Below are 13689 nucleotides of genomic sequence, written 5' to 3' on the forward strand. Positions count from 1 at the left end.
TCTCTCTCTCTCTCTCCAAATTGGTTGAGAAGAGTGAGTAAAGTGGAATAAAGTTTGAATTTGGTTGAGAAGAGTGAGTAAAGTGGAATAAAGTTTGAATCGGTTCCATGTTTCTAAGTTTTGAGCAGTATTATGCACTCCGTGTGAGCAGGAAAGCGTTGTACATAATACATTATTTGTAAAGCATATACAGGGCAAAAAGAGGAAATCGTGGTTGATGATATTTCACAGAAGTCCTTGAAAATAGTGTAACAACTGTTTCCAGTGAAGCAGGTTCAAAAGTGGAAACACAACTGGCAAGATTAATTATCTAAAGAACCATGAAATATTTAGTGAGTTCTACATCTAGTAGCTCTTCTTTGTAAGTTAAGGGTATAGGAATAACTATGGACTGGAGTTAAAAATTTAATGTACATTAGGGATCAAATATTTTGAATATCTTAGTGCTGTATTCATTAGATGGGTTTCCTTCGTAATAGCATCACATAATTACTTCCTTAACTGCCTCTGACCTGTGTTCATGTACACTGAAATGTTTTGCAACATATAGATAGTGTTTGGAACCTATTAAGAAAATTGTGCTAACAAGAATGTGTACTTCAGGTTATAGATGCTGTAGTATTTGTCTGAAGTAAACAAAATAATTAGCCACAGGTATGTTTATTGCTGTCAAAAACTGTAATGTGCACTTCCAAATCAATTCAATTTTACTATCATATCTTAAGGACTGAAATTTTGTAGATAAGTATGGAGATAAGAATACAGAGTAGACAGTTACAGAATTAAAAAAATCTAGGTGAGTGCAGTAAAACATATAACTTGGTTTTTGAAATTGGATGGTTGGGGCCTAACAAGTCCATAAGATCATTTATTTCCCTCCTTGGCACTGATTGAACTGTCATGTAAACAGATCATTTACGAAACATGTCTCGGAAATAATCAGCATAATATTACTGTTAAATACCTGGTGGGGAGATCTTTTATATTACATCCAGTTGTCTTTCAGCCTTTGTCCACTTCAACATGGGGTTGGCCATGTTAGTATGGATTTCGCAGTGTTAGTTGCAGAGGGTGGCTGGATGCCTGTCCTGCTGCCAGCCTGAACCCCCCCCCCCCAGAATGTAAGTAGTGTACCCCAGCTATCTGCATCTACTGTAAGCCATGAAATAGTGCAAACATTTTCAAATGTCTGCGAGTTGGGTAACTGAGGCAGGTGGGGACCAGCCCGGTATTCACCTAGTGGATGTGGAAAACCACATCCAGGCTGGCTGGCAGGCATATCAGCCATTGTTTGCCAGGCAGATTAGATTTGGGGCCGGCGCACCTACCCAAATCCAGGAAGCAGCGGGTTTTGTATATTATATCCAATGATGAACACAAATTGTAAAAATTTCAACAGCTGGTAGGTACTATAAATTGAACTATCCTCGAAGTTGGGAAAGAAAATACTAAAATTTTGTGATGGGAGTACCAGTTCTAATGTATGGGTCAAAGAAGTTGTCTGCCAGTCAATGGAGGTGGATTGAAGCAACAGAGATGAGACTTACGACCACGAGCTGGTGAGACTCAATCAGATAAAGAATAGTAAATCCAGAAATGAATTGGGTGTCAAGTGTCATAAAAAAGAACAGTACAGAAAGATATGGAATGAATTAATAATAAACCTGAAGGGAAAAAGTGATGTCAGATATCCTAAAAGATGGAAAGATCGGCTGCAGACCGCTTGAAATTGGAACAGGCAAGAATCCCTTAACCAAAACTAAATATGATGATTAGCTTATTTCAAGTGGCTTTAGTACATTTTGTACCAAAAAGATTATGCCTATAGTCTTATAGAATTTACAACCTATGGACTTGTTCCCAATGTAATTTATGTGGCAAGTAATTTCCAAAAGACAAGGAGCTTTGATTTCCTGTGTAGTGAGACAATAGGTGGAATGATAAAAGGATGGTTGGCCATATGTTTGTGTTAAATGTGCTTTGAATTATAAGGGCCTAAAGCACACTACCTTTGATTTTGAGATTGTAGCACATGTGCATTCTCCTGGTGTACTTGGCAGGGCACAAGACTGACATTTGGGGGGGGGGGGGGGGGGGGGGTATGTAGGCTGATGGTTACATCACTGGCAGTTAGCTCAGTTCCTGGTGACCAGCTCTGAAACATGTTGTGGGCAGATTGAAACATCTACTCAGTGTAGTGTTATCTAATAAGCTACTTCAGCAAGCAAGCAGTTAAACTGATAAGTGAATTGCCATTGTAGTGTTACAGCAGAGGGCTTGCAACAGGTTGGCAGTGATTATATTACTGTAATATTTACAGTACAAATTGATATCAAGTAGGAAATTGAGGAGCTTGGAACATTTCATATACATCCCAGAAGATACATGTAGTGTTGTAAAATCAATAAATGAATAGGCTGTGATTGAAGAATACTAGTAGCATACTGAAATCAAACCTGAATATCATGCTTTTCACAGGCAGTCGCCTTAACTGTTAGTCTATTTTGACATGTCTCCAAATCTGATTTAAACATTTTGTTCTATTCTTCCCAAACAGTCAAAGGTTTTCTATACCAGAATGGGCTCACAATGGAGAAATATGGTTTACCTTGCCACAGGGAATGTGTACTAAGTGAATTAGATTTAGTGGACTGAAGCAGGGGGATGAAATATTTATGGTGTGTGTTTAGAAAATGGATTCTAAATTAATGAATATAGCATGACTACCTAATCAGTGGGTGTACCAAGAAATATGTTTAAAGTGTATCCAGAAACACCTCTGACCCAAGGTACTTCCTTGTGATTCGTGAAGACATGTCAGACTGAGCACTCACAGAAAATTGGAATACAAAAGGTAGCCAAATTTCCGTTGAAAAAGTATACAAAACGTGTATTCAGTACCATTTTAATTTTCACTTACAAAATAAAAAAATACAATAGACACGCCTATTTGTTTCAAAAACCAATAGGAGAGGTTACATTTGCGGTCCTGAGCCATTTTCTTAAATTTAGGATGACGTGGAGAGCAGCTTATGCGAATAGTGTCTACAAGGTGGGCGGCCGTTCATCTGGAGCGATACTTGTTCTTAAAAAAATTTGAAAATCAAATTTCGGGAGTATATGTGACACCAATCATAGTAGCCAGGTACACGGCGAGTATTTTTAAAATTTTCATATTTTTCTGGGACGTGTTTACTGCAAAATTCTTCAGCGGTTGTTATTTTATACGTTTGTAAGGAAATCTCTTCATGCAAATGTATTATCTCCATACAACTGCGCAGTCACATCCGTTCATTCCGCAGCTGGAGAAACTTCACAAGGCGATTTTAAGAACCGCGACAGCTTCTCCATCTTTGAAAAGTCTAGGAATCTTGCTACAAATTCCTTCTTAAGATCTGACAAAAAATTTTAGAATACTGAAATGTCTGTTTAAGAATTATTTTTATATTCAAAAATGGTTGAAAAGTGACAAATTAATCGACTTACAATGATTTTTTGAAAGATACCCAACTTGCGACGCACAGAAGACACACTTCGTATCCGATCGTATATTAATTTCGCATTTCACTGTAGCCTGCTACTAAGCGCATTTAAATGTTTCAGAATGTCCTTCAACAAAGCCACAGCTTGCGCACTGCGTTTGTTTGCTAGGAACTCAGATTGTTTCTTGCTCCTTGTGAATCCGTTTCGTAAGAAGGATGCTACTTTTATTTGCTAAAAACGTTCAATCACTTGATGTTTACGTAGTCAACGAACATTGTTGTATTTCAGTAAGTCAGAAAGCGCCGAATCACACTCAGAAAGAAATTCTATGCACTGTCTGTGCTGTAGAGCAGAGAGAGATCTCGTACAGTTAATCAGCTTGATGAAACCTGCCCATTACTTCTTTCAGAGTCACACTGTTTTCCAAAAAGGGCTGCCTCGTGAACTATGCACAGACTAGTAGACCAGCATTCTTATCTTTGATTCTCTTTACTATTCCTCTTTCTTTGCCGATCATTGCTGGGGCCCTGACAGTTAAGACACACCATTTTATCATAGCTAATGTTTTGATTTTGTCATGAAGTCATCAAAAGTCTTGAATAGGCCTAAATCTTCTCTGCGAGTCTTGCCTTTCAACGGTAATGTTGCTTGTAATTCTTCCCTAAATTATTTGCTTTCAATTTTCAAAAATCGCATGAAAATGATAGACATTCGTTCTTCATCAACAACGTCGCACAATTCATTTAGTGCTATGGCGTAGCAGGGCGCATTCTGCAGACGCTCGAGCAACCTACCTTTATTTTCAACAGCCAAAATTTCGGTTCTTTTTGTATTACTTCTTGCTGACAATGGATTACCTTGAATTGTTGCAACAACATCCTTTTCCTCTTCAAAAGCGTCAAGGCCATTTCCAAACTACTTTTTTTTTTAGTCAGAAAATTGTTTCTGGTGTTTGTTTAGCGTCGAACATAGACGCGTTGCTGCTGCTGCAGATTTTTCTTGCTCGCTCATAGAGCGAACTAGGAGGGCCCTGCTTGTCTTGTAAGAGCTAGATATGCCTTGAGTTTTTTCTTTGCGAGCTTCACTACCCAGAGGAAAATTTTTATGGAACTGCTGATGAGCTATTTCGTAGTGTCGCTTTAAATTGGCACTTTTGACAAGAGCAACAGTTCTTCGACATATGAGGCAAACTGAGACAGCTCCAGGCCTATCAGGCAGCGCAGAACAATATTGTTCTGTCCGATCAGTCAAAAACTTCCTACTTCCACTACCAACTTTACGCGTTTTTGGATCCATATCGATGCAAAAAAAAAAAAAAAAACATTATAAGCCCCGATAGTAACGAAACGCTCCGTACCAGATCGCAACAACGACTGACGAAGTGGCGATAAAATTTGTATATTTAGATTCGTTCCTCACAAAAATCCGGCACACTGCATGAGCCGACGTGCAGCAAAGGAGTTACTTCCCTGTCTAAGGTTATGCTACATAAAAACGTGACAATTTATAAATGTAATGTATACAATCAATGTAACAGTATATTAATATGTCAAAAAGATCGCCACCGCCAACTGAACTCGCCCAAAATTTCATAAAGTAGCTTTAAGCTATCGTTCGAGTTACGACCACACAAAATTGTGCTTAAATGAATATGACTTCTCCAATTTAATAGAGGTTGCCAGACTCTGGAATAGGTTTATGAAATGTCCTTGTTCAATAAATAAAATGTCTGTGTTGCATTCATGTGTACAGAGCTTGCCAGCCGGCCAGCTTGCTTCCTTTCGTCTTCGCTCGTCAGCACTCACTCCTGCGTTCTACAGCATGGCAACTATGTATTTAATCTATCTGTAACTAAGCATTAAGAATTCTAATTATTCAACAGGCAGTTGTATACTACTAGAAAAAAACTATAAGGGTGTCGCTCAAACGAATTGTGATTTACAGAAAATATTTTTTAAATAATTTGAGTACATATTTATTCTTTCACTGTATTTTTGGCGGGCCAGTTTTTCACCTTCCATTCACTCGACTACAGTGTGGGAGAGAGCAAAAATATACTTCGCATACTTTGGTGGAAGTTGACGAAGATTACCGATGCTGCTTTGCCTAATGACTGCTGCAGAAGGCTTTGCCACACGGATCTCTCATGCTTGCAATCATTTGCACATAGTCAGTGAATCTGCAGTGTACGTTTACTTCATTCACTTCACTTACCACCAGAATTTTTTGTTCCAATAGCGAATACAGATAGAAATTATTTGTCATTTGTGAATAACCAATATTATTCGAAATATTATTCACTTACATGAATAAAAACCTTCATTCGTCATCTTTGAATAAAAAGTGTTAACAAATAATAAATAATTTTGAAATTGTATGACATTTATTGCTGAAGTTCTTTGTCGTTTATTAAACGAATGTACTTCTTGTTGTTTTTAAATTAGGTTTCAGGACAACTCATTTTGTCAACCTTCTCCTCAGAAACTTTATAATTTTGGAAGGTTTGCCGTTGTGACACCGAAGAAAATATATTAGGCTCGTGCACACAGTATATCAGTACGGCTCCTGAATTCGTCTTTATTTCATGATATTTATGATTTTCAGCTCCCAATATTCTGTGACAAAAATTGAGAAATCAGTGGTAGTTTTTCGCAAATAATTCGTTGTTATTCCACGTTAGCTTCATTTCCCAAATTACATCTAAAACAAAATTTTCGTTTCGTCACAACATCACCTGAATCTTGTGACCCAATTTCATCCGTCTTCCTTTGGCTGTCTGTAATTTGCTGTAAACCTCCCTTCGTCATGGACAGCGATATGGGTGGACGGTTTTGTTTTTAAATCGTGGATAAGATGTTGCTGTAAGAATTGCAACCTGTGTGGAAAGGCGAAAAACGTCTTCCAATCACCTCTTGACATTTTCTCCATAAAAACTTTGCCAGTGTGCGCGGCAATATTAAAATGGCTCTGAGCACTATGGGACTTAACATCTGAGATCGTCGGTCCCCTAGACTTAGAACTAGTTAAACCTAACTAACCTAAGGACATGACACACATCCATGCCCGAGGCAGGATTCGAACCTGCGACCGTAGCAGTCGCGCGGTTCCGGACTGACGCGCCTAGAACCGCTCGGCCACCGTGGCCGGCGGCAATATTATTAACTCTTTAATGTAATCAAATCAGTCTCTCTTCCGAAACTCTTAAATGCCAAAGCTCCATATAACTGCATCCATGCATGTTGGATCGAATAACTATTCCAAATTATTGCGCAAAATTTACTTAGGGCAGGCAATTTCAGAGTGGGCCAAATTCATATTATTCAAGGAAAAACCCTTGTTTCACAAAGCACCTAGCATCCAGTGTACGTTGGTCTATCCATTATTCATATGGTTTTGAAACACATCGCAATTGGTTTTTGAACAATTTTGAACACATTCTTTCTGAACGAATCATAAGTTGATTTTTAAATGCGTGCATAGTGTACGAGATGTCTCTGCCAGGGATATTCCCGTCGCATCAAGAAATACAAAACTCCCTGCAGACAAAAGGCGAGGGTGCTATAACATCTGAGCCGAATAAACCCCAAGGGGTGAATGCCAATCGCTGTTTATGTGGTTGACTGGGTGTACAATGATAAGCGTTGTCATAATCATTAGCGAAATCCCTATTGGAGTAAACTACTGACATGAAGAACTGGTAAGAAAGATTACTTATCTTCTCGGTGTAGCCAAGAAAATGAAATTTTGACACAAAATTTTTGCCAGATCGTTACACAAGGGCCAGTTGTACAGTTCCCGGTAGCAACCGCTTAAATTCTGTTCTCGGAATAGCGCGAAAACGCGTTGTACGAACGCGTAATAGTGCCTGATCTGAGAATAAACGCAAGATAACTAAACTGACGATTCTCGCAGGGTTAGTGAAGTTAACCGGAGAATAAGTTTTGACAATGGCAGGAATAGTTACAGAGTTGGTGATGACATGATTGTTGGAAGGAGGAGAAACAGGGACATCCCACAAATTATATGGAAGAATATGACGATTCCAGATTTATGTAAAAATTTCCTACAACGACAACCTTTCGATTCATGCTTGAGGAACTGGAGCATGTAACTCAGATTTGAAACTATTTCCTCAAATAAAACTTTCTGCTTATAATAGACATAATAGGCATTGGATATTGGTACTACGTGAATTATATTCTATCGTGTTGTTTATGTAAATGAGGTAGATAAAAAATGAATATTTGTGTCAAAACAGTCTCGCTTATTTGGCGTATGACAAAATGGACGTAATTAAACCACACCAGTCTTGGGAACTACTCGTATTAACAGCTTTTACAGTATTAGACAACGATTTTTCATGTAGCAAAAAGTTTGTCAAACTTTACTGTGGCAACAGATTCTTTGGCAGAAAGGAAAGCACACCGTGTAAGGCTTTAGCAAGATTAGAGAGAAAAAAATGCTGAGACCTAAGAACTGTAGAAGTGCGTGTACTGTCTTGCTTATCTCTTGTCTTTACTAGTTTTATGTCACACAAAAGAGAAAGTTCTTAGCTAACAGGCAACAAACAGTGCGAATTTTCTGAAAACTTCTTATTCTCCCAGTCACAAATAATCCCACCCAGTGAGGGTCTGTTTTTTTTTTTTTTTTTTTTTTTTTTAAAAAAAAAGGTGGGTAGGTTGTCAAACCCGTCGACAGAGAGTAGGAGAGGCATCACATAACACTTTAATTTCCACTGTCCTGAATATGGGTTTGATGGCTTCCATTACACAATATACAAGTTTGAATTCCACAGTACGAAATACAGTTACGTGCGATAGAAGAAAGCTGTGTCAAGATGTGTGGCACTGCACTCTGGCACACATGAGACCAAATAACTTGTCTTCCATTTCCTCACACATACATATTTTATACATCAAACTCTTCAGAAAGATGTGCGCAACAAAACGAATATATTTTTGAGAAATTTAGTTGGGGACGCCACTATCAAGTTTTTGACCTGGTTCGGAAACATCGTAGATCCGGGTCTGACGTAGAGTTAATCCCGAAACGCTTTCGGTTTACTTTGGACATCCAGCAGCATTCCACAAACGTTTTAGAAGCTCCTTAAATTTTAAGTCTGTTGATATTAGTCGTTAACAACTGAGTTCTAACTTTGTTCACTCGTTTTGTAGCACTACAAACCGAGGAACTGTGTACTAGTAATTATATTGTGGTGACCACGAGATCGACCAATCGACTAAGTACAGTGCTAAGAGTTACGTGAAGTGATATATTTCTCTCAGTTTGCTTTTGCGTGTTGTCTTGTAAACTCGTATGTTATTAGCGATCAATTCAAATAAATCTTCACTGAATCGTTATGTTTTCCGTACATCATTCCCTCATTTGTAGTTAGCGTAACAGTGGAGCTTAAACCCTGCATTGGTGAAATATGGACAAGAACACACAAAAATTTAATGACAACAGCATGCTCATTCTTACTGACAATGGAGACAACACTGACGCCCCTTACTACAGCACTTAAAGAAGAAACTGTTGTTCTCTTCTCCAACCACTTCAATTCCGACTACAAATGTACTGTCGGGTTTCCACATGAAACTAGATTTGCAAAATGCTTCATCCCTACCAAACATCGGTAATGTGAAGCTCCCACTATTCTGGTCAACAAAGAGTTAATTCTGGTTTCTTCAAGTGGAAGCGATTTTTCACAAACACCAAGTGCCCAGTGACTTCGACAACTATGTGTTAGTGCGCACAGTTAGATAATGATCACATGAAAAACATTGAGAATGTGCTACACGAACAACCATACGCACATGTGAAAGACTCGTTGATTGAACGTTATTCCCTGCCAGAGCACGAACGTTTGAAACAACTGCTTTCACCTCACACTTACTTGCAACTGAAATCATCTGAAGTGCTGAGGGAACTGCATTCTTTTGCAGGTGAAGATCTCGTGACTGGAACTGCATTACGTCTGACATGTCTTAGCAAACTTCCTGCAAAAATGCATCCTGTGTCGGTGGCGGATACTAACCAGCGATTGACAAACGTAGCAAAGAAGGCAGACATAGTGGCTGATTACGTGCAAGATAATGATTTCTATGACCAGATTTCATCTTCCGACAGCAGCCCCAGAACGTGCATGATGAACAATGAAGATGCTCCTGGCCCCGGAATGCACATGACATCTGTAAATGCTACATGAGACTTCACAAGGAAGATGCCGCAGTCACCACCAGCAAATGGCTAAGGCAGTGAAAACCAGTCAATGAAAATCAATGGCTGGTCACATATAGGTCAGTACCTACAAACAAAACTTGGATGCACAAAGAACAAAACTTTGATGGCAGTGCAACTGCTTCACGTAAAAAGACAACTTGAAGTTGATTCCACAGAAAGTTTGGACGCAATTCAACGCTGCTGTCAGTGGTGCAACCATAGAAGCTGGCTTTCTAAGAGTTTTCAAGGTGTGGCTATATCTGATTAATGGTTGTTTAGTGAGTACTAACACAAACACTTTCTATCTGTCACGTTGATTGTGCCAGAGCTCTCTCTCTCTCTCTCTCTCTCTCTCTTGCCCACATGAAGATTTCTATTATGTATTCAATGGAGCCACAAGTCTCGTTCTTCAGCAAATGTGGACCAAGCAATCTGTTTCTTCTGCTACAGTATCCATGATAGGTGCCAGATCCAGTGATGCTATATGTACACAGTTGTTGAATGAATTCTCTGCATGGACAGACCCAGCTAAAGCATGAGAAAAACATTGCCGCACAACGCAGCATCATATCAATACCATACCCAGATAGCTTGTATTTTGCTGTGCACATCATCCACCTCGGAAGAAATTTGCAGCAGCACAAAAAGAAATTAACAAGACGTTAGCATAAGGCATTGTGTCTGTGTCAGCAACTGGGCATCCCCACACTGCATAGTTGAAAAGAAAGATGGTGTGTGGAGTTTATATCGCAATTACCAAGCACTAAATACTCTGACAAAACCAGACCACTATCTGGAACAAAATATTGCCGATTTTAATTATGCAGTTACTGGTGCGCCTATATTTAGCGTCATTGTGCTAAGGCATTCTCACAGATTTCAATAGGAAAGGATGACATAAATAGAATGGCCATCATCACACCATTTGGATTATATCACGACAATTTCATGCTGTACGGATTAACAAATGTCACACAGACGTGTCAGACATTCACGCACGGTGTTTTACATGATCTCTCATTTGTCTTTTGCTATCTTGATGATACTCTGATTTTTTCTAAATCCTTGCAATAACATTTAAAATATTTACGCCAACTCTTTCAGTGTCATGAAGATTTTGTCATCCTCATTAATGCACATAAATGGATGATTGCTAAAGCACAGATTTCTTTCCTGGGCTACAATGCCTCCTGCACTGGATTGCCACCACTGCAAGAAAAATTTCATGTATTCAAAATTTGCCACACCTACTACATACAGTGGCCTGCTGCGATTTATTGGCGTGATGAACTTTTACTACCTTCATTTATGGCACATTGCAGTTGTGCAGAAGCCTCCCATCTGCTTCTCACCAGAAAAAAAACACTTCTAACAACAGAAAAACTGAATGGCCTATGGAAGCATCTAAAGTATTTGAAGATTTGAACACAGCACTATCTAAGACAACATTGCTAACACTTCCAAAGCACAGTGCACTGACTGGATCATTTGTAAATGCCAGCCAGGTAGCAGTGGGTGCTGCCTTTAGCAACAAATCCACGGATCTTTGCAACCCTGGCGGTTTTTCCATTTGTCTTAAAGAGGCACAAACTAACTAGAGGGCAATAGCCAGAGAACTACTTGGCATGAACCCGTCTGTTAAATGCTTCTGACCTATTTTGTAGACCAGCACTTTGCAGTTGTTAGGGGCCATCAGCCACCTAGTTCTTTTCTACAGTGAACAACTGAATGTACCGGGTGGTTATAATTAAACTGCAATTACTTGCAAAGGTTCAGTGTGGGCTGTAATTATCGTATGGCAATGAAACTTGTTAGACATTGTAATACGGTAATGGGGAATTGATGCCTGCTGGAAAAAACTACTTCCAATTGTGGCCACCAGTTGCAAATCTGGCGCTGTGAATCCAAGAAAGAAGTATGTATTTCCATATGTAATGGACTTGGATAGGCAAGATCGAATAAGTGAGAAAGACGTAATTTCAATTATATTATTAACCACCACTTACGCCTTACTGTTCAATATTAGCACTGGAGACATTGATGAGATGCTGTATCCACTAAACAATGTGATCAACTGTTGCTCCTAGCAGTTCCAATGAAATCTGACCACTGTATGGTTGTATACTGACTTTCATATCAGGTAGAGACCAAATATTTCCTTGGTAAACACGTTGTTTTAGATAGCCCAGAACCAAAAGTCATATGGAATCAGATTAGGTGTCTTGCAGGCCATGCATCTGGAAAACCTCTGGAGTTAGGGCGTTGATGGAAGATTGTATTAGGCAGATCTTCCACTGGGCGAGTAACATGTGGTGTTGCCCCATCTTGCATGAAAACAGTGGTTCCCACACAGCTGCGCTCTTCCAATGCAGGAATCCCATGTTGTACAAGGAAGTCGCGATAACATGCAAGCTTCATGGCACACCTAGTATGGCTGTTCACAAATCTGGTCACACTGTTCACTGCAAATGAAATATCTGGTCGAGAGATAACTGACAAAAACATAAGAGATCCAATCGCTTCACGATATGGTACTTTTTCACCACTGTACTCTTTATCATTAGGTAACAGACTCACATGAGGATCAGCAGGAACACTTAAACCTTTTGCTTCAGACATTCCAAATTTCTCAATTATTCTTTTCATATACTGGTGCTGACATTTTAACATTATCTTTCCCATACGATCTCGCTCAATTTCCACTCCAACAAAGCAATGACCTTCACCGACAGTGATTTGAAAGGCTTCTTTTAGTGATGTAACAACTTTATGAATTGCTTCCATTGACTTTGATGCAATAAGGCCATCATCAACGAATAATGATAACAAGATAACATCACCACTGAATAAACATGAATCAACGTCAGTTGCTTGAAAGCTATAATGTGAAAGAAAGTCTATAAACTTCTTGTTCCAACACCGAGGATCTTGCGCAAGCCTGTACAGTGATTTCTCAAGTTCACAGACTACAGGTTTCTCTGTTGTAACCACCACTCCCTCAGGTATAACCATGTAAACTTCTTCAAGGCTTCCATAAATAAATGCTGTGTGAACATCGAACTCTACCATCTCGGGATCATTATATGTGACAATTGCCAAGAAAACTCTGAGTGAATCTTATTGTATCACTGTTGAAAAAGTCTCATTGTAGTTAACACCATAGTCCTGTTTGAAACCTCTTGCGCACAGCCGTGCTTTGTACCGCGTGATGTTACCATCTGGGTCAAATAAAACCTTGAACACCCATTTTGAGTCAATAACACTCTGGCTATTAGTTGTAGGAACTATCTTCCAGGTTTTGTTGTCTTCATATGCTTCCAGTTCTCCAATTGCATTTTTCCAGTATTTTGAGTCAGGACCAGAAATTGCTTCCTTGAAGCTGTAAGGATTATTATACTGAGCAAAATCAGCTTCATATCTTGCTCGCTTGCGGATGATAGAACGGTCTCGTAGCTGCATCGACGGCACTTTGGTAGGTTGCTCTTCAGTTTAGCCTTATTTACATCATTTTGTGAAATTTCCATCCCTTGCTGTGCTTGCGCAGGTCCACCAATAACTTGCTTGTGCCAATCCACGATGTCTTGTTCTTCGTCAGTCTTGAAGTTTAAGTATGTGTCATCAACTTCTTGTTGTGCAGACGCTGAGCTTTTGCTAACCTCATTGAATGTGACATACCTCGATACAAGACACTTTGTGACTCACGGGATCATAAAGTCGATAATTTGTTGGTTCTCCTTGATAAACAACAAGTGCAACTTTTCTGGGTTTGGCATCAAACTTGCTGCGAAATTGTTTTGGTACATGAGCAAAGGCATCTGACCCAAATACTCGAATATGTCCAACATATGGTTTTCGTGCATTCCACAACTCATATGAAGTTTTCTCCAAATTACGTTTTGTTGTAACTCTGTTCAATATGTTTACAGTAGTTTTAACCGGCTCTGTCCATAAAAACTTCGGAAGGTCTTTGGCTTGCAACATCGT

General features: G+C 39.2%; 1 protein-coding gene across 1 annotated transcript; it reads right to left on the reverse strand.

Moving 5' to 3' along the window:
* Positions 1-12822: 12822 nt before the first annotated feature.
* LOC124722211 (uncharacterized mitochondrial protein AtMg00820-like) lies at positions 12823-13164 on the reverse strand. Its single transcript, XM_047247407.1, has one exon. The coding sequence runs from the start codon at positions 13162-13164 to the stop codon at positions 12823-12825; it is 342 nt and encodes a 113-aa protein (XP_047103363.1).
* Between the last annotated feature and the right edge of the window lie 525 nt (positions 13165-13689).

The sequence above is a fragment of the Schistocerca piceifrons genome, chromosome X, assembly GCF_021461385.2.
Source record: "Schistocerca piceifrons isolate TAMUIC-IGC-003096 chromosome X, iqSchPice1.1, whole genome shotgun sequence".
In the NCBI taxonomy this organism is placed as follows: Eukaryota; Metazoa; Arthropoda; class Insecta; order Orthoptera; family Acrididae; genus Schistocerca; species Schistocerca piceifrons.